This window comes from Leguminivora glycinivorella, chromosome 5 (genome assembly GCF_023078275.1).
Source record: "Leguminivora glycinivorella isolate SPB_JAAS2020 chromosome 5, LegGlyc_1.1, whole genome shotgun sequence".
Taxonomy (NCBI): domain Eukaryota; kingdom Metazoa; phylum Arthropoda; class Insecta; order Lepidoptera; family Tortricidae; genus Leguminivora; species Leguminivora glycinivorella.
The window spans coordinates 12,297,457-12,320,769 of record NC_062975.1 but is presented as its reverse complement, the minus strand read 5'-3'; the positions used below and the strand labels follow the sequence as shown (position 1 = coordinate 12,320,769).

The 23,313-nt window shown below is 37.2% G+C and overlaps 1 protein-coding gene across 2 annotated transcripts in view; it reads right to left on the bottom strand.

The window, feature by feature from the left end:
- The window catches only part of LOC125226092 (pancreatic triacylglycerol lipase-like), a 75,903-nt gene that overhangs the window by 28,275 nt on the left and 24,315 nt on the right, over positions 1–23,313 (bottom strand). For both annotated transcript variants that reach the window (XM_048129951.1, XM_048129952.1), the window contains exons 2-3: positions 1,331–1,487; positions 565–685 (exon numbers count right to left, since the gene is read on the bottom strand). In XM_048129951.1, the coding sequence (XP_047985908.1) occupies positions 565–685; positions 1,331–1,478 (269 nt within the window). In that variant the 5' untranslated portion in view covers positions 1,479–1,487. The remainder of the gene's footprint in view (positions 1–564; positions 686–1,330; positions 1,488–23,313) is intronic.

Below are 23,313 nucleotides of genomic sequence, written 5' to 3'. Positions count from 1 at the left end.
ATATTGATACCTATGTAGTCCAATAGTGGAGCGATTCGCAAATATTTTTACGTAAATATTATTTTGTGGAACATTCTTATTTATTTTGTAAGTAATTTCGCAATGAAATATTTTATCTGTTACTAAATGTTACATTGAACGATATACTCAGGAAGCATAATAACCAATATTAGTCATTATTATTTCTTTGACTTGTAAATGAAATCCAGACATAATATCGGAACGCTATGCAGTTGACAACTGTCAGTGTCAGTATTTCGTCCATGTGAACGTAGTTTGTTGATAAATACGTTTTTCCAACCTGTTTTACATTTAATAATAGTGAATTTTATCAGTGATGACGTAACTAAACATGTGATTAACCATCAAAGATATTATTTGTTAAAATATTCAATGAAATCCCGAAGGAAATATGCACCAAAAAGTTGGTCAAGGAAAAGTTGATTCGCCGTAAGTTTTATATGTAATAACGAGTCCATTTCCTCGTCATAGACGCTTGTTCTGTTACAGCGTTACTAGAATGTAAAGTAGGTAGTGTCACTAACTATATTATAACTAACTCACCTTGTGTTTATAACGACCCTGGGAAGCGGGAAGACATTGAAGGGCCGGTGGATGAGGTGGTACCAACTCCTTGTGATGTTCAGGCAACCTAGCTCGTCGTAGCATCTCGTTTCGTTTTCGACTGAAATATTATATTTAAGTTTGTATAATTACTGGTGCATATTATGTTGCTGTGCTTAGTTTTAACTTTCAGGTCAAGGGACAAATAAAATTATTTGTAATGTTTCAAGTATTTGCTCATCTTCAAAGCCCTAAAGTTCAAGAAATCTCTGTGAATGTCTGTGAATGTCATAGTTATAAAATATATCTTTGCCTCTATTTTTGAATTAGAAGGGTCGTAGACTGTGGGGTGGGTGTCCTTACATTCTGCGACACTTCTCTTTTCGCATAAACTTACTTGTACCTTTCCTTTTTCCTGTGTACTTAACACAGCAAAGGGAGTGTACAAGTTTCTAATGGGTTGGCAACGCGTACGTGACACTCCTTGAGTTGCAGGCGTTCATAGGTTACGGTAACCACTTTCCATGAGGCGGACCGTATGCTTGTTTGCCACCCACGTAGTATTAAAAAAATAGGTCCAGATTACTGGTGGATCCGATCAGTGTCAAAAGTGTTGTTTTGTGTTGGAGAAAACCACAGCAAGTTCCACACGGACCCTCGACAGCGACGTTCTCGTGAAGGCTAAGGCAAGTCAGAGCCAGATACTCCTAACCCAATCTGTGTGTGGCATCCCCAAGAGCATTATTATTAGTATTAGCGACCTTACATGGCAACCATGGGATGTTAACTTCAATTCTGTCCGATCTCGCCCAGTTGAACGGGTCCAGGATGCCTCCGAAGGCCGGCTGCAGTCCCAGCAGGATGCACCACAGCATCACACGTAGGTGTCGGTCTGTTAGGTGCAGCCTTATCATCTCATTTGCCTGAAACAGAATAGTTCAGTTAGAAAATGCATTGCATTAAATTTAAATATACTCAAACCGCAGCGAGCCATGGTTGCATAGCGGCCTTATTATTTTCGCCGAATTCATTATATATTCTATTCATGCCTTCTTGCCTATGTGCTTACTGCTAGGCCCCCCAAAGATCTGAATCCTTTGGGGGGCCTAGCCCTTCACCAGCGTCTTCCAAGCGTTGGAGTCGAATTAGCGCCATGGAAAATCGTTGCAATGAACTTGCGCCTACGACGCAAGACAGCTTTACTATTCGATAGGCGCTAGTGTGGGTGGCCCTTAAAATTTAAAGTGCGCTCCTGTTTAAAAAACAGTTGACAGCCTACTTGCTTCCTCTGCACGGCATGCATGCGTTACTAGAGTTGCGTAATACTTGTGTTTCTTCACCAGGTGCCACATACACTTGAGTGCACAAATGGCAAACGGAATTGGTAATTTGCATACATATTAGCGCGTAGCGGGAGTTGGGATTTTATGGTCGGTGAAAATTACTTTGTTACGTTTCTTTATGTTCAGGTAGACTCTGTAGGAAACATGAAAAACTTCTTTATTAACATAATTTAATAATTATTATTTTTATTTGTCCTTAGAACTTCATTATTTGCGACTGCCCATCACTAATGTAAATCATTTTCAAAATTTATCAGTTATAATTTAACTACATAATATATTTTAATAATATTTTTTTATAATCGAAATGAAGCCATTGATCTAAGATAAGTACACGCACTTACCTAAAGTACAGATCATTGTGCATTGTTTGATCTACGTACCTATTGTGAAACTTAGAGTGACTAAATCTATATTGGTTATAAAGCTTAATAATTGTTTATTTAAGCCTAAAATTATCATATTTTATTACTTAACCAGTGCTATATAACAGGATAGACAAACATCCTTTTATAATGTGTCCTATTTGGATCTTTGGACACTCATATTTATTGATTGCCTTCCAAGTGAAAAACCCAGTGTTATTCGGCACCGGTTCTTTCAGATTTAATTGTCTGTGAAATTATCGTAGTTTTTTTAAGTGAAAAAAAAGTTCCTTAGTGCACTTACACGTTGTAGTTTGAAGTCTTAATAGCTGGTATAGATGCCTTTAATAGAGCATGTGAGACGATAAAAGTCACAACGCTATCTAATAAAAAAATACCTCTACAAACATTACTAGATTCAACACAGTAGTGAAGCCATTCATTGAGCTACGTGAAAACTGTAAGAACATAAAAAAGTCTCAACCTATATCAGGAATCAAACGATCGTTTACGATTCAGTTTTCCACGGTCAACAAAGTTATTATTTTAGTTATTAAATTCGTGAATCGCGGTCCATGATAAAACCGATAGGTACTTAGGTATATCTCAAATCATAATATCCACCTGCTTCTTTCACTAGCAGCACAAATAACACTTAAAACCTGACGAAATATGTTATTATTGTCACGAGGGCACTGTTATTCTCGAGTAACTATGAGTAATTATACATTTATACTGAAATTCCGCACATGACGCGTGGCCAATATGGCCATACATTTTTGGTCAGGCTTTATTTTATGCTAGCAGTGAGATTGTTTACATTGTGACTATATCTGCCCTAGAGGTATTTAATTAATATAATTTATTAAATACCTACCCTACTGGTGACTGTCAAGGCAGTACCAAAACTCTACAAAATCACTGATTCTTCATAACTGTCTAGGTTCTCGGGGTCAATGTTTGCAGAATGACGATTTCTTTACCAAGTTAAGTCTTAGATGTTGTACCCATAGTAAAAAGACTTCACACACTTCTAATGTTTACTATCTGTGAAACATAATGGCGATTGTGTGTAGGTAAGTAGTTTTATACGTGCGTTAGACTTGCTTTCACGACGCAACATTGTTATTCCCAATTTATTAATCCTGCTTCGATTATATATTTAATATCTAGTAAAATTAATTTTTCCCGGATGTCTAGTCGAATATAAATCGCATGTGCGTACATAGTTGCCTGCCTGATGTTTTATCAGTTATCACTTATCGCGCGACCATACTTGCTTGCCTGTAAGTGACATGAATAGGTCAGCTGGTAATTTATTTTCACGTTCTCGCACGCAATTTCATACATCTCGCTAGCGCGTCTTCAAATATGGACTCGCGTTGTGCTATGCCTCCCGATACGTGTTTTGATGACAGAGATGTAAATAGATGTTATGAAATGTTATCATCTTCGGTCAAGGTGACATTGACAGCGATTTGGTGTGCATAAATTGTACCTAGTCTGTTTCGAAAGAGCATCGAGAGTCGCGTCACGGATCGGTGACCTTTCATTTGTACTAGTAAATCATATTAATTAACGATGAAATATTAATTGAAACAGCGAGGTCGGGTAGCATTTTCTTGATTTGTTAGACTAGTCGTTTTTTTATGTGTGACCACTGCCGCCCGTGTGTACATTGGACACCCTAAACACCAGAAGGGTTGGCGGTGCGTTGCCAGCATTTAGGTGTGCACGCCCTTTTTTTTACTGTTGGTACTGAAAAAGTATTTCGAAGCCTAGGTAATTTAAGATCCATCGTGAAATTTAGGGAAACTATTTTTCTGCACCGGTGTTAAACTATGTTATTAATCGCCATGTTCTGGATCATTAACTTATCTATAGGAAGCAATTTTGAATAGGAGCAGTAAATTCTAATATTGTCAGGAAAAAATGTACAATGACTAAACATGTGCATATTCTTTTCTTATCATAAACCTTCAAACTTAAACTTACAATTAAAACCTACCTTCAAAAAAAAAAAACAACGATTCTGATCTAAAAGAGTAAAACAACATAATTTAATCAGCCTCTCTCTCATTGAAATACATATTTACGATATCGATCGATAATGATCGCGTTACAAGATAACACGCAAATCGAAATTTGTGAATTAGCAAAAATAAACAAAAACATAGCGGTTCGCGCGGAAGTACAGCTGTGATGCAATGGATGCCTTAACCAGCTGATATAACCGAAGACCCAGTTTATGTAAGGCAATTGATGGGTCAGTAATAAGTACAGACAAACGGTCTACGTGTGCAATTACCCCATGATACGACGCCAAACTAGATATAACGTTGAAACTGCAAATTACTGTGATTTGTATTCGTACGCATTGTTGATGTTTATTATATAACTAGATTAAAAGGCTCAGTTTAGTGTGTTATATTTTGATATCATAGTGACATACATTCCACACAAATTGTATTCAAACTCTTGACACAAAATGTTCTAAGGTATCAAGTAATTATTAACAGGAGGGATGACCATTCAATGTTACCACTTTAGGTTTTGTGCATATTTTAATCTGGATAAAAATAAGGATGATGTTTCGGCGGTTCCGGGGCAACCTGCCGAACCCTACGCCATGTCAGACGACGCAACGGAGCCACGCTGTTACGTCGTCGCCTAAATAGAATATTGTTTTTTTTTTGTCTGATTTTGACTGTTGTGCTATATTTATACCTATTGTTTTTATTTTTTAGTTTCACAGTGCTTTGGTTTTACTGTTATGCTGTGTAACTTATTTGAATAATAAATAAATAAAATAAATGATGAAGACGTAGAAAGTTCAATACTTAGGTATTTATTTACCTAGTCTCCATATTTCCACATTTACCAACAAGATCGTCGGCTGCGTCAGCTACTTGTGACTCTTGTGAGCACACCAGAGTCAACAGCGAACTCGATGGCAGCCGCCGTAGCCGTATCGGTCATTAATCATTATAAATAAAAACTCAATACACTTGAATTGCAATAAAAGTCTCCCCTAAAAGTGTTCCCCTATAAAATATTTCATAAATTAATTGACCTTGAAATAGGTAACACACGCGTGATTATGATAGATCAAACACTTTAGTTCGTGCATCATAATTCTTGCTACATATAACTTCGTTAACGACGTGGAAATAAAACGGACGAATTTTTACTAGGTAATCAATAGGTTCCATCACGCACGCAGATGAGCACGAAAGGTTATGCACTCATACTTTTTTTATTCACGTGCTTATTGATTTATGGATGTTACGAGTCCTTGGGCACAGACCACTAGGACGACTTGAATACTATTAGACGCAACTTGGACGCAACATTACAGCCAACCCAAAGTCACTACACATAATATGTTCTCCCGTAGTATTTTTAGTATGGGAATGCATCCGCTTGATCCAGTTGTGTCAACCTGTCAACCAGCACTCGTATTACATTTTGGAACATTTCTTAAAAAATGGTTTTAGTGTTGAACCTCGGCTGTTATACTATGTACCTAATGGTGTAAGGTGCTAGTCTATCGCGCTTCTCAAATCGTGGTATTTTGTTAGTAAAATTGTAGACATGTCTGATGACCACGCGCTCTTTGTAAACGCTTCATATTGAAATCTTCTCGAGGCTGAGGCGTAGGGTTAGAGTCGGCGTAGCTTTATTCGACGTTCATATGTGCATTGTAATATGCCTAATTGAAAAATAAATATTTCATTTTTCATTTTCATTTCATATTGCGGTGTCTGTGAACGAGAATCAGAAAAGCAATTTATGATACTAATTATTTATTTAATTAATACTACTCAGTATCATTATAATTGAAACTCAAAAAATCAAGTTTATGGAAACATCTCATTAAAATTGAATTCCCACTGTTACGATAAAAACGTCCTTACATTAAAAATAATCAGCTGTACAGTCTTTTTTTTTAATTCATATTATAAGATTGTAAATTATTCGCATGATTGCTTCCGGTCATTCATTTTTGCTTCATTTAAGGAAATGAGGAAAGCAAGCAATGTTATCAATTGACAACATTTCATATTTTTGAGTACTACTTTTTATTGTTTGGTTTGAAAGAACTTAATACTAAAAGATACACGTATTTTTTTATTTTTCCAAAAACTGCTATTTTAATGAGAAAATCCCTTCTTATTACTACTTCGAGCAGAAAGAGCGTAAGTTACAAACGTCAAGACGCAGCTTCGTGACGTCACATGTGTTGTTTCATACACCTAAGAAAACGACAAAATCTTTTAAAAAAAATAAAGTTTTAACAGTCAGCTCAAACAGTCCGGTATGTTTGACTGTCAAGTCACAGTATAAGGATATATCAGTAGTTAATCTCCGGCAGCGGCGGCGCGGTCGTTACTACTGCGCAAGGTCACGCAGGGTTGTACAACGTTACTATAATCGACTTCGTACAATGTAAGTTGTTGTAAATCTAATAGGTACTATTAACTGTAAGTAGGTTTTAGTATAACAATACCACGTCATGACACCACATTAGTCAGTATTGAAGATACAAAAAATCATTATAAATATATTACTCTCATACGCGCAATAGTAGATTGTGTAACAATAATTGCAAAAGCGTTAATTTAAGTGTTCATTTTATATGTTTTCTCTAGAATACACCCAATCCATCACAATAAAAAAAAGATTCGTTTGAACTAGAAACGTAGGTACCTACTGTCCTACTCGTATTAGTAACTGTGTATGGCGCTATGCTAGTACCAACGCTCTTTCTACCTTTTTATCTAATAAAGATTCAAGTACGTATTTGTTTCTTAAATACTGACGAAATCATATTTACATAAAATGTTTGAATAGATGTTTGCACAATATTTAAGTAGGTACCAAACTTTCGAGCTAGATAGATCGCAGCATCTACCTAAATGTCGTTACAGATAAATCCTTATTGATTTTAATGTGTCATTCTAGCTTTAAATCTCACTTTTACGCCATTTACGTAAGCAATAATGTACCTAACACTGCAAATATATAACAACCACTTACTTTTCTGGGTGTCTAGGAATTCTAAAGAATGACATTTCCGCATTTTGAGAACTTTCCATACACCCATAAACACTACAGTAACGAAAATATGTCTTCGGTGCTGACGTCATTTTCTCCCGAACTCAACACGTCAACACAGCGCGCAAACGCGGCCCCGACTGTCCAGCCCAATAATCACCAGTTTCGCATGTTTTCGCCGCATGCGAGGGGAGGGAGGGGGACACACCGCGCGGCGTGAAGTTTGTAAGAAGAGTTATTACTGGTTTTATACTGTGGTCAAGTGTCACTGTCAACCCATAGTGAATGACTACGAACCATAGACTAAGCCATGAAATTTTTAATATCTTTGCTACGAACTGTGATAAGTGTCACTGTCAAACTCAAGGGACATCCCAACTGGAAGATTTTTTCTTATAGTGGCAGCTCTAAATCAGCTATTTGACGTCACTTCCCCTTTAAACTATTTTTATGATTTTTTATACTAAAAATACGGAAAAAAAAATTCAAAAAAATATTTATGTGATCTACAAGCGTATATCTCGAAATGGTTTTCGATTTAGGGACATTGAACATTTTGAAACGTTGTCAATTATAGGTACTGAACGTATAAAAACAGGTAAAAAGCTTTAAAGCTCTAAAAATAGACAGGAATCAGTATTGTGTTTCCTGTTCCTTAACATAATATTTTATTGATTTTAACTAGATGATGAATTATAAACTTGGGGGACGCTGGTCCTCAGGAGGGGTATCGTGCAGATATCTGTGACTGTGACCCAGCCATAATATTTACGCTGAACAATGTCTGAGCATTGGCTGTCTTATTGTAAGCTATGTAATTAATTAAAGTATAAAATTCCGGTTTTAATACCTTCAACTGCACCTGAATCGAGGTCGCTTGTCAAGTTGCATATATTTTGCATATGAAACCGAATTTATTATACAATGTAAATATGTACATGTACATAGTCCACTTATTGAAAGTCCACAATTGAGAGCCACTATACCTACATACATATACTTATTGGTAAAATGGCTAGATCACGCAATTTTAGGTGCCCCTGAAATAACAGGCCAAGAGTCAATACTCAATACTTTATTGCATTTCATGTGTAAGTAAGTACATATGATCTTATGCTAAGTACAGTCTTGTAGCAACATGAATCCTGCGAGTGTATAGCAACGTAAACATAATCCTTAAAACTAACTCAATATTTCAAGTACATAGTATGTTTAATATAGGGTTCCGATTTATAATTAAATTACTGTTTAGATTACGAACATCCAGTACAAATCTGTATGTTCTCAGGTTTACAATTGTTGTCAAACAATGATGATGATTAATTATACAAGAAGAGTAGATACACAAATTCAATTACATTGAAATTAAAATATATTACTGGTATTATTTTCCGTATATTTTCCGTACATTTTATGAAAGTAAAAGCCAAAGACCTCCAGTATCCGAGGCTGAAAGCTCGGAGCTCATTTTTTCAGGTCGGGGATTAAAAGGAGAGAGAGAGTTCTGGGATAATCAGAATCTCACAAGTTATTAGTTAAAGGTTGACAACAACGACAGTATTCACTTAGAAACACATAACCTTTAAAAAGTATTCAATAATGTCTCTTAAAGTGTCTCCTTCACTGTGACTGTGCAAACATGAGCGCATCTGTACCTACACCTACCTACTTGACGTTTGTGTACGTTTGTATACTTGAAGTGTAAAATTCCTGTGAATAAAAAGTCGGTAAATATTACCTTACTACCTTATTCCACTATCAGAGATTTTCCTTAAAATAAAAGAACAACTTTGATAATAGGACTCCTCAAGCATCGTCTGACAGACGATTCATTTGATAAAATGAAAACCACCTTGCTTGAGATTTGGGGCGGCGGTTAATAAGTGATATATCCACTACATCATTACCAGTTACGACAATTATGAATTATGAGTATTATGAGTTCAATCCGTCAGTCAATATCCGAATGTCACATTTATAAAGATATAGAGGTATACTGCCGTGTTCGAGCAATACTTCGAAGATATACTTAGATCAGATTTCACTGCTGAATCCGATCCATAGATCTATTATTTGATATACAGTTTGAATCGGGTCTCCAAACTGATGACGCGATCGCACGTCATCCTATTGTAAACGCGTGTATGAACTACTGTGTTCATAGCAGGAAATACCCGCATATTTGTATTTGTTAACCGTCGCCTCATATCTCAAGAAGGACGGTTATCAAGTCGTCTGTATGTTTTTTTTTTTTTTTTTTTTTTTTAATGTTTGTTCCTCGATATCTCCGTCGTTACTGGACCGATTTTGAAATTTTTTTTTTAATTGAATGTATATGCATACAGATTGGTCCCATTTTTCTCAGAACCCAGTTCTGATGATGGGATCCTGGAGAAATCGAGGGAACTCCTCGAATCTGAAAGGCATACATATAGTGATTTTTGTGTTTTTAAAGGAACAGCATGCATTTAGGTACGGAACAGTGACATTTGGTGCAGTGGAACTGCTGATGATGGCCAGAATAGAACTCTTCAAATCTGAACGGCACGCTTATAGTGACTTTGGTATTTTTATAAGAACAGCATGCACTTTCATCCAGAACAGTGACATTTGGTGCAGCGGAATTGCTGATGATGGTCAGAACCGAACTCCTCAAATCTGAACGGCACGCTTATAGTGACTTTGCCATTTTTATAAGAACAGCATGCGCTTACGTCTAGAACAGTGACATTTGGTACAGTGGAACTGCTGATGGTCAGAACCGAACTCCTCAAATCTGAACGGCACGCTTATAGTGACTTTGGTATTTTTATAAGAACAGCATGCACTTGCGTCCAGAACAGTGACATTTGGTGCAGTGGAACTGCTGATGATAGTCAGAACCGTACTCCTCAAATCTGAACGGCACACTCATAAGTGACTTTGGTATTTTTGCAAGAAAAGCATGCATTTAAGTTCAGAACAGTGACATTTATTTATTTAGTTATGTTTGTTAAGCATATTGAGTTTTCAAGTCAAAGTTTGTCAAGCTTCGATTTCTTATAATATAATATCGGATTCATGAGGAATTGAGGAAACTCCTCAAACCTTAACGTTATACGTATATTCATTTATGTTGCCATCTAATAATTAAAGCATTAAAAGCAGTTTTAAAAATACCTACACATTTCTACATAATCCAACATTCGCAAGTAACTTTCACCAGAACCCGAAAGGCGACGGTTTTTTTTCTTAAAAATTATTGCTAGTCATAGACTTAAATTGGGAAATTTTGAGATTTTTTCCAACTATACGTCACATTATAGATTAACGTTTTTATTACAATAAATATGTACCTAGGTTTCAGTATATTGGGCATTTTGATGTTAGAAAAATTAATAAACAAAGCATTTTTTGTTGCTGACAAACAGAACTTTGTGGGAAGTTGTTTTAATAAAGAGCGAGGATGAAATTAAGAAGTGTGTCAATGTAAACCGGCTAGCAAGTAAAATATGAATACTGATTCTTTACCTTTATAACTAACTATTATAATTGCCATAAAACACCAACATCAAACTGGTATTTGAATATTGCCTAGATAGGTATTAAATATGACTACCATTTCTTTGGCTATATCAGAATGGTATAGAAAATGGTCCAAGCATATACGCATGCTCGGCCTTAGGTTGGTCAAAGACCGCTAGTCTCTTTATGACGGCATACAGGCGAAATGGGGGGAGGTTCCTCCGTGGCATATTGGTCGTAGGTCGTAGCGGTAGCCACAATTGGTACAGACGCAGTATCTCGGTCGTAAGATTGGCTGCTGATCTGTTCTATATTTATTTATTAGCATTAAGATAATATTGTACCTATTAATAAGAGCGTAACGGGTAGGTAACCTGTCTCTATCTCGTGTACGAGATACTGTCGCGCTTGCCAAGTCTGGTGAAAGTCTGGACTTCACCACTACAGGACCTAGTTATTTCTTTTTACTACGTATATGAAATCATTTCAGTTTACTACCTACTAAAACATACTAAACAAATGAACATCATAAGTCCGTGACCTTGACTGGCGCGTTAAATGCAAAGTGATTGGGCAATCAATATTCACGCACGACTCTAGGCTATGACAATTACGTAATTGCAAACTTGAGTGCGAGCGGTAATGTTTAATCTCGTCTTAGTTTCGCATAATCATAGGTACGTTAGTTATCTAATAAGTATGAACGTAATTTGTTATTATGGGTCGAGAGTTCATGTACTGAAATAAGGCAGAAAATACTTCATGTACACATATCAATCAATATTTACATACTTTGCGTTACTTTGTACATATTAACAGGAACTTTTTGATACATGTTTTGATGATTTCGTGGCTTCATTTAGGAATCATAATATTACAGGCATATCCGCAACGCAAGCCTGCGTAAGGTGAAAAATGTGTATTATTTACCAGTGTACTTCTAATTTAAATTATTATCGGGGGATTAGGTACTTTTATTTGACACATTGCTTGTAATAACTGCTATAGTTTATTTGATGTCAGTTGAATGGCTGGATTAGAATAAGTTACATCTTACATGAAATCACTTGATCTGTCTGTGTCAAAAACGACGTCTTTGTTTGAAAAACCATAATTTATGATAGTTTTCATCCTGTAATATCTAATCCATATTATATCTCAGCTAGAGCTACCTACATTTCTAACATTCGAATCGAGCCGTGTATTTGTCATTGTCACTCACCTATAATGTAGGTAATAATGTTTTGGAGAATTTTTAATTTCCTATGTCTATATTCTACATATAACTATTCCACATATGAACGAAAATTATGCACTAACAATAATATTAAATTGATATTTATCAATTGGTATTTAGTTAGTAATTACCATTTCCGAATACGGCCCCTAAAATAACGTAACGCAATACGGTAATGATAGACTTCAACGCGCGAGCACTTTCATTCGCTGCGCTTACGCACGGAGGCCGGTGCATTCATATGTGGCTTACTTACGGGGATGGGTCCTTCCTTTTGCTTCTATGTGCAATAAGAACTTTCGTGTCAGAATTATTGCTGACCCATTTATAACGGAAAGCCACAAAGAGCTAAAGCTAATACAAGCTACAATGAGAATATCTTGAGTTTATCATCAGGTGGGGAGACATAGATAACGCAACGGTGCAAAGTGCTTGTAGGTGGCAGTGCAAGGTGGTTGATATAGCTACAAAGTGCAACAATATATGGTGTGACCTTTAATTAACCAAATAAATCCCGCTATTTGATATTAATAGGAGTAAAAGGGTAATATTTAAAGAATAGTTATTTGTTATACAAGGGGGAAAAGTTGTATTTTAACGTCGAGTGTGGAATTGAAAAATGAGCAAGTGAAAGGATTCTATAGTTGAACCACGAGCGAAGCGAGTGGTTCGAGAATAGAATCCTGAACTTACGAGTTTTTTAACACACGAGAAGTAAAATACATTTGCAGCCGAGTGTAACACAAAACTTTTCCCTTCACTATAGCGAGGAAACTAAAACGCAAAAAAATGCGTTTATCACTGCTTTCAATAGTTCCACAGGTGGTAAATCATCTTAATTACTAGATCAACCTACTTTTATCAATTTTAAAGCAGTTAATTTGACTTTATTCAAGGTCAAATTAGTTTACCCACTAGTGGATAAAATGCGTTTTTACCCGCTGGTATTAAAGGACAAAACACGTGTTTCCGAGCTAGTGAGGAGAAAAAATATAAACTGACCCGTGTTGAACTGTTGACACAGTTGAATATATTTAATTTCCAAACTTTTAAATGTTACATTTGGGACATGACATGACGTATGCAACTGGATTTGTTAGTGTTGTCGTTTGTCATTTAACGGAAACTGCACACCAACTGCAACGTGCAGTTCCCAATTCCCTTACAAACAGCAGTTGGGCCACGATCCATCTGTACGAGCCTCAACACGAGGGCCGTATGAATATGTTGGCTAACGAAGATATTGAAATTACTTATACGGCCAGCGTTCCGATTGCAGCGTTACGTGTGGAAAATTATTTTCTAGTAGCTTCGGTGGGTTAGATAGTAAACCGTATATTTTGCTATCAGATCGCAGGTTCTCGGTTAAACTATACTTAAATAACTTTCCCTGGTAATTTATAAATAACATCACACAGGTGACGTATTTAGTTAGGAAGAAGAGAACCGACCCACCAACAAATGTGGCATCATCTGGGTAAAGGGACCTTATTGTCGATGGCGCTTACAGCCTTATGAGCGATGTTTGTGTACAAAAACGACGCCGCGGAACGTAAGCGCATCGTGTAGGGTTCAGTTTTTCAGATTTTTCTCAAAACTACACCTACAGTTCAAAACAATTTACATAGAAAGTCATACAAGTTCACTTTTGTGATTTTTTTCATATTTTTTATATGGTTCAAAAGGGGTAGGCAGAGCACATGAAAGTCAAGTTTTAGTGCCATTATTTGGCAAATAAGGGGTTAAAAAAACGAATCTTAGTAAAATTCATAATCTAAATATATAAAAGAAGAAACTGACTGAAATGACTGATCAGACAACTGACATATCAATAAAACATTTTTTTCCAAACCTTGGTCCTGGCGTGATTGATATACAATTGCTACCAAATTTCAGGTTCGTAGTGCGGTTACCTGAGATTATCCGCGGACGGACGGACGGACGGAAGGTGGACGGAAGAGCGGAAGACGGGATTTTTCATAATTCATGGCGAAACTGATAAGGGCTCCAAAGTTTGTATAGGAAAACAAGATAAGACGCCGCGGGACGTAAGCGCCATCGGCGAAGCCGCTTTACCCAGATAACGTCACAAATACATAATTAGTGACTAAAAGATCGAATTATAGTGTATTTATAAACGTCAAGAGAACAATTTAATTAAGATTTTGTTTGTGTTGGTCTCGTTTTGAGTACTGACTATAATCACTGCATATTATTACATTGAATGCATTTAATAATATTCTTGTAGAAAATGTGAGAATCGCAAGTACATGTCTATGAGCTCACGCCGCTTTCTACACTAAAATCGTCAACAATGTATAATTGCATATGGAAATGCACGTTATGGGTTTTGTATTGTACTAATAGGTATATTCTAAGTACGTTCCCACTATTAAGGACGGAGAAATGAGGTCTCTGTCACTTCCATACAACTACTCGTAACATATGACACGAAAGCTTACGAACAATAGCAGGTGAGTATGGAGTTATGTGGTTACCTGTAGACAAAAGAGAAGTTGGGTTAGTAAAAGCATAATAAAATTTGTGTCAATACTCCGATACTTTGTCAGTAGAAAAAGCTACTAAAAATATAAATAAAAAATTGGGGTCTTCCAGTGAGGTGACCCTATCTTTATTTGTAGTAAACTATGTAAGAACATTTTCACATTATCCGACATCGGATGTAGGACCGATATCCGATATCGATTAGCGCCATCTTAACATTCTTGACAGGCAGATAATACTGACTTTGACGTCCTTACATTCGATTTCAGATCGGATGATGTGATATCATTCTTAAATTATAAATATTGTAGAGGTATTAAAAGGATTACCAGTAAAACCACCAAACATTTTTACATTTTTTTATATAAAATGTTGTAATTCTGATTTACAGGTTATTAAATATAATTATTGTAGGTATGCAGGTCCAGCGTTATGCAAATATTATAATTTCTATTATTTAGGCCAAAAGCGTAAAAAATATGTCGATTAGGCACACGATAGCCATCCATCTTGCTTCACGTCGGTTCCGTCATTCGGAGCCCACTTATTACATGATGTTCATGCAATGCCAGTAATATCACATTAACGCCGGTTGTAGTTGAAGTTTTCTAGTAAGTATATAAAATGCTAATAGACTTTAGAATAACATGAAGGAACGCTGATATTGCGATGGTATATGACTCATATGAGTTATGTTATTTTGATGTCGTGCGTCTTGCCCTCACAATACAGCTTCGGACAAACACGAGCGCAGTACCTTTGAATCTTTTGAACGCTTTTACTCCTTTGTCAAAAATTGGTGTAGGCGCCAAAATGTGGACTGGTGAACAGCAAACTTAACTGAAAGTAATGGTATCGACCCTAAAATGACAGAAATCTATCATAATATAATAAATAATGCCCATCACAGGCATGTAGCTAATAGGTAATTATAAGAACTGTGTAAAAAAAAGTTACATATAAACAATAATACTTAAAGCTGTAGGTCGTTAAGGCAGTGTGTCTATAGATCAAGCAAACGTATCTACTTAGCGTGTCAAATGAACTCAGTGAAATCCACTGAGTTGTCCGTCTTTACTCGCAGCTTGCAGCTTTCGGGAGTCAATTTTTGTAAGTTGAAGTCAACCAAAACATAAAAAATGCCTCGTTACGTGATATTCAATTGCAACAACACAAAAATTATGAACAATCAAGAGCCTGAGACATATTTAAAATTACAGGCAAGAATCAACTTCAGTACAAAATTTGACACGCTCGGCCCCTATACAAATATATGAATTTGTTTCTTCTATCTAAATTAAGTTCTGTGGTCTTACTGTTTAATTGCTAGATAGATGTATTGCTAGTATTGCTACATTTAAAACCTAGATGTTTATGATTGAATAATTTAAACGCAGGTTGAGGGTTGAGGGCCGAATCTTTTTTCCTATAAGTACCTAGTTGTAATATTAGGAAATTATTATGGCATTTGGTGAACAGTCAGATATGTCTTGTCTATTTATTGTAGGAATTACGAAACTAAGTTTTAAAATATTGAACTTGAATCGTATTTGATTTCTTATCACACACATCATGGTCAAATATCTTCTTTGTAACGCTAAAAAAACGGAAGATGGTACATAAACAAATGATTATTAATAAAATTATACCATGAATCTGAAATAAACCGCATAAGTTAAGAGGCTACAGGAGCAAAAATGCTAAAATGGAAAGGAACCCCCTTTTTAATTTGGGAATTTTAATTAAATATACTAGTCTTATTAACTAGATTTATCGAAAAAAAAAATCTCCCTACAGAACAACTCAGTTAATAGATATTGCGAAAATATCTTTAAAATCGAGGTTCCGCTCTCGACTCTTTCCTCCTTCAAAACTTAATCAATCGTAACGAAATTTGAGAATTTTAAAATAATCTGTGTCAGACCGTTTAGTTTTTTGACTAATTGTTACCAATTTTGAATGCCACACCTTTTTTTGCGCCATAATCATCATGGGCTCTAGCGTCTTTAAAAATAAGAATATCAAAAAAATCAAAACGGTCCGACATAGATAAAAATTATAATAATCTGTGTTGAAAAAATCATTGCTCTATCGCCAAAAACCAGGGAGGAAATAGTCGAGAGCGTTTGTATGGAGAATGGACCCCTCCCGTGTCGCCTTAATATAAAATAACGACTAATTATATAAGTTTATGTTCTCACGCGATATTGGCCCACACGGCTTGACATAATAATTTTATTGTTAGTAGGTAATTACTGCGTATGAGTTGATGGCCATTGTCATGGAGATGACAGTTGTCAATGCTAGAACGTACGACTGTGACATGGGTCTACTTAACAATTATTACAAGTTAATTATACATATATATTAATATTTTTGTAATATACGTATTGATTTCACTGGCATCATTTTAATATTTGTATATAACCATTTTCATTGACATGTTAAAATTGTTAAGTTTTCATGATTCGTGTGATGACGAATCAAAATTCCCGAAAATGAAACTTTGTTTGAAATTAGGAGAAATCTTACTAATATTTACTCATTATCATATCAAATGAGTAGACCGTAGACCGGCTGGGCCACCACGGCCTCCCCTGCTCCTCGGGCGCGGGCCGCCTTTCTCGCCATGCCGCCCTCAACGACATCCTCAGAAGGGCTCTCGTCAGCGCCAACGTCCCCGCAGCTCTGGAGCCCCAGATCGCACGGGACGATGGTAAGCGCCCGGACGGGATGTCGTTAATCCCTTGGCGAAAGGGCCGTGCGCTGGTGTGGGACGCTACCTGCGCTGACACGTTGGCAGCGTCCTACATCCAAGTGACCAGCAAAAAGGGTGGGGCGGCAGCTGACGCCCGGGAGCGGTTTAAGGCCAACAAATACAGCTGTCTCGGCGCCAACTACGAGTTCATAGCGTTTGGCGTCGAGACACTCGGACCGTGGGGTAAGAGAGCGCGTGCGCTTGTAAGGGATTTGGGGAAACGGTTAAGGGAGGCAACAGGTGACCCTTGCGCCGGCAGCTTTCTCGCGCAAAGAATTGCTATTTATTGCAATACAGCGCGGGAATGCTGCTTGCGTGATGGGCACCCTGCCGAGGGGCCAGGGCCTGGAGGGTAGTTTTTAGGTTTATTTATTTTTTAAATATATAAGTTATAGTTTAAGTTTTTTTCCACTATTTGTACTTATGTGCAATAAAGTACAATATCAAACTATTACAATCATAGTTCAATGGACCATTGAACACTGAGGAAACAATAATCAGTAATCATTATAAACAAGAAATAGCAGTTTTTTAGCTCTGATTTATTATACATATATGATTTGAAAATCTACAATATGATATTTATGATACTGTTAATGATTGGTTATTGAGGAAAGTATACTTAATCATTGTAACAAATCGAATATTTACGCAAATCATCAAACTTATTCTATCCCTGAAATGTTAGGTTCTAATTTATACGTTTCGTTCTGATAGACAAGTAGCCATAATTACGTGAACTTATTATAACGTTATTGATACATCTAACATACATATTTGTCAGAACATTGACCATAAAACGGACATTAATAAAATACTGAAAAAACTGCAGTTTCTCCGACAGATCGATGGACAAGGGAAATTTGGATCAGTAGGGTCATCACGTACCAAATCAACAGTTTAGGTATAGAAAATGTAAGGGTACTCTTTATTATACTGTGGTATAGATGTAACGTTGTTTTAAAGTTCAAACCGTGTCGTTAATCGCGAAAACTTAGCCTTATTTTTAATGCTCACATGCTCCATCTACCGAGAAAGTGACATGTGGCTTTCTCCACCAATGACCCCATTCTGGCCGTCCGTGGGAGCGATCAAGTTTTTGCCCTCACAACAACATTCTAGCCTCAGCGCGCAGGGTTGGCGGCTTTCTGTTGACGGTGAAAAAGCGAATTGGTTTGACACACTGCCGTGAAGGCAGAACTGGATTGATTACGTTATTGACAAGTTTTAGACCTGATGTTTCTAAAATAGAGTATTATTTTTAGCTATGTACTGGTTTTAGTCATTATCTCTAAACACTTACTAGGTGAATAGGTGTCTGAGTAATATTACTTATTCGACCAGTTACCATGTTACTTATTCGCGTAAAATTAATTTTTGAACTTTAGCTCCAACGTGCCGTGAACGGCGTTGTGCTCTCTGATAGGTGTGACCAGTCTTCTCAAGTTCAAAACAACACGCAATTAAGTACTATATTAAAAGTTATTTGTATAAATCGTGAAAGTTTATACCAGTGAGCCACTTATTTAATTGTGTAATATTTGTAACACTAGAGCATTACACAAATCGATTAAAATACCAATCGAGTCATTATTTTATCTATAGGCAGGTAACTATCGATTGTGCATGTTCCGTGGTGCAATGGGCCCTTCGAGCGACCTTACAATCAGAGCAGTGGGTTAACGACCTGAGCCTCTAACGAAGAGTACAATTATCGAGCGTATGGTATCGTATTAGTTAACTCTGTCTATATAGCTCTTCCGTGTTGGTGCGACAGAGCCAGTTGAGTGTCGATCGCCACATAGCGTCAACGATTGAACACTTGGCTACATGCCCTGTCGACGCGTCGAAAACTTCTGGACGAATAAACTGGATATTATACTTTCTTTTACATCTGCATGGCAACCGGAAAAAAGTTTCTTTTAAGTTTTGTGTTTTGGTCGATCAAATCATTACCTATATCGTGAGTCTTGTGAGTTTTGATCGATTCCGGGAAAGAAAATTACAATAGGTAATTTAATTTATTTTTTCCCTCACTAGCTCGGAAACAAGTGTTTTGTCCTTTAATACCAGCGGGTAAAAACGCATTTTATCCACTAGTGGGTAAAGTAATTTGACCTTGAATAAAGTCAAATTAACTGTTTTAAAATTGATAAAAGTAGGTGAATCTAGTAATAAAGATGATTTACCACCTGTGGAACTACTGGAAGCAATGATAAACGCATTTTTTGCGTTGTAGTTTCCTCGCTATAGTGAGGGGAAAAGTTTTGTGTTACATTCGGGTGCAAATGTATTTTACTTCTCGTGTGTTAAAAAACTCGCAAGTTCAGGATTCTATTCTCGAACCACTCGCTTCGCTCGTGGTTCAACTATAGAATCCTTTCACTTGCTCGTTTTTCAATTCCACACTCGGCGTTAAAATACAATTGCCCCCTTGTATAACAAATAACTATTTTCTTTGGTCGTTTCGAAATATGTAGTTTCTAACTTTAAGATGTAGGTAATACATACGTTAAATTTCTAGATACAATATATGGGCGTATGTGTCAAATAAAAACGTCAATCTTGACAAAATGACATGCCTATCCGATGCTTATCTTCTATGCATAATATTTGAACCGTATCGTATGTATGTATGTGTCAACAATGAAGGGTTCCGTACCGCGCTGACAGAAGTACTATGACATTTTTGGCAGAAGTGATTATGGGCTTAATCGATCATGTTCAAAACTAATATGAATGATAATTATTATAATTAATGAGTCTTACTTATTAGCAGGCCATACTCGATACTCGATGCAACTGATAGCGGTCGCAAATTAGCATGCATTCGTTTTATTAGTTATTACCGGTTTGTGTGAACTATAGGATATTAATTGAACCGTAAAGATTTACTGATAGTTCTTTCCCACCTAGTTCCTTTAATTACATTTACTTGACTACTTTAGTTTTCCCCGTGGCCCCGTGTGGTGACGGGCTAAGAATTTCACCACCCGTTTTTCCCCGTTGTGTGTCGTTGAAGTCTACCGTGGGATAGGTATGGGTTTAATTGAGGTGTCGGCGAGAGGCCAGCAACCTGTCACTGCAATATCACAACACAATTTCGTATTCTTTCAACCCCAGATTCAGAAATGTCAAAGTTTAGTTTTTTCCTCTACACAGTTTAATATTTTTATTAGGCGACTACAGAGTGGTAGTTACTTTTGAAACATTATTTGGTCCGCTACTTTTGACTGTCCCTTAATGTTACGAGTATTTCATTCTATTTATTGATAATGATAATGTAGCGGTCAATTCAAGTTAGTTTATAAAATGGTAGCTAGAACCCCAAGTATCGGTGAAAGTGTGTGGATATCCAGCTCGATTTGCGATTATGTAAATGTAAGGTGTAGGATATAAAAAAATAAAAATGTTACGCAATCGATAGAATAATAGGCTGTAACAACATGTTTGGATTAAATCAACTAGAACGAGTATAAAAAGACTACAACGAAACTTGACACTTTAATAAACTAAAGTAATTGGAACAATTGTACATGTAGGTATATCAGTCCTAAGCTTTTGTTGGCATTGGCGTAGAATTAGTTATTCAATGAAATGTTGATTGCCGTTAAAATACGAAGCTATTCTTACGATACGTGGCGAGGTTGGTGGCCATTGTTGTGCTGCAAAGTAATCACTTCGCTTATAGATTGATTCAATTTAGTTCCTTATGGGTTCCTAAGCAAAGAGACAATCACCTGGCTCTGATAACGAAACGCTTCATGTCTCTATATTACTCTTCTATATTTGTATGATTGGCATGTTGGCTACGCACCTCGAAGTGCTCATGTTTACGATAAATTTACGAGTAGGTATTTATGCTTGTGTAAGAGAGTAGGTAAGCCATGCGCTACGTTTTTTGAAATCCCGAAATCTCTTGAAGTGAGAATCTTAAATATCAACGTTGTTATTCACGGAGTTTAGGGAAAAAAGGTTTTAAGCATTATAAAACGTAGATTTTATAAAATATTTGAACGCAATGCGTCATGGATTACTAAGATATATACATATAATATATAATGAAATAAAAAAATAATTTAGTTGAAATAAAAAATAATAAACCAATCTTCCAATTTTTAAAATAAAATGGGGGCAAAGAGATTGAATTATCGATCTTGAATTCATATCAGTCTGATATTTGTACGAATGAACATATATGTATAATTGACTGCCCTCAGAATTGTTACAAGTCGTATCATTGGGTGGAATAGGCACGTAGGTATGGCTCACAGGCAGGCTAGACTAGCCTTTAAGGAGTGGGACGAATCCGGAAAACCTTCGGCAGGTCGTTTATATGAGGCGATGTGTGAAAGCCGTCGAATATTTAAGTCAAGGTTAAGGTGGTGTCAAAACCATCAAGACCAAATTAAAATGGAATCCTACGCCTGGCCTGCCTGTTAGCATTAATGGTGTAACCGACCCTTTTGAAATTGCTACACTATTTAAAAACCATTTTACTGTGAGGTCACCACTTGGAGCGTCCACGTCGATGCTTGACACTGAGATTAAGGGGGGCGGCTCGGTACCTGATATTTTGGCTAAGGATGTGGCATAAGTGCTCAAACAGATGTCTAGAGGGAAGTCGCCCGGTCATGATGGCCTCAGTGTTGAGCATCTTCGTTACGCCGGGCCACATTTGCCTAGAGTGCTTGCAATGTTTTATTCGCTATGTCTCCGCCACTCATATTTGCCTATGGACCTAATGAGAACTATTATAGTACCTATAGTAAAGAGTAAGGTGGGAGACATATCGGATAAATGTAATTATAGGCCTATTTCCCTGGCGACTATCCTGGCAAAGGTTTTTGACGGCTTGCTTAATGTTCAGTTGGATAAACATCTAATACTCCATGACAATCAGTTTGGTTTCAAGCCTGGTTTGTCGACTGAGTCTGCCATACTGAGCCTTAAGCATGTCGTCAAGTATTATACCACACGGAAAACACCTGTCTACGCCTGTTTTCTCGACTTATCTAAGGCGTTTGACTTAGTGAGTTATGATCTGCTGTGGAAGAAGCTGGGAGAGCTTAACGTGCCGGTCGGAGTTATTAATATTTTTAAATATTGGTATAACAACCAAATTAATAATGTTCGGTGGGCCGATAGGCTCTCTGAGCCTTACAAGTTACAGTGTGGAGTCAGACAGGGTGGTTTGACCTCACCGAAATTGTTCAATGTGTATGTGAACGCGCTGATCATCGCGCTCAGCAACCAGCATGTCGGCTGCCACATAGATGGGGTATGTGTGAACAATCTGAGTTACGCAGACGACATGGCGCTGCTGAGCGCGTCGGTCTGCGGGTTGAGTAGGTTGCTTCAAACATGTGAAGACTATGCATCCAGTCACGGTCTGATGTATAATTCGAAAAAGAGTGAAGTAATGGTTTTTAGGTCTGGGACTCGGTTACCAGAAAATGTGCCTCCAATTAGGTTGAACGGGATCGAACTTAGTCGTGTAAGGCAGTTTAAATATCTAGGTCATCTGCTCACTGAAGACTTGTCGGATAACGCTGACATCGAGAGGGAACGTAGGGCGCTGGCAGTCAGGGCGAATATGCTGGCTCGTAGATTTGCGCGATGTACGAGAGAGGTCAAAGTGACTCTATTCCGAGCTTACTGTACCTCGCTATATACGTGCACCCTGTGGGCTCATCATACGCGCAGGTCTATCAGCGCCCTACGCGTCCAATATAATGATGCATTCAGGGTGATGCTGGGGTTGCCGCGCTACTGCAGTGCATCGGGCATGTTTGCGGAGGCGCGCACCGCGTGCTTCTATACCACTCTGCGCAGGCGGTGCGCGTCCTTGCTAAGCAGAGTGCGTGCTAGCCCCAACACCATCCTGAGCATGATATCCAACAGGTTTGATTGCCCTTACATAAATAATTGCTTGTCCTTACATCTAAGTAGAAATGTAAAATAGGGGTAGAAATGTAA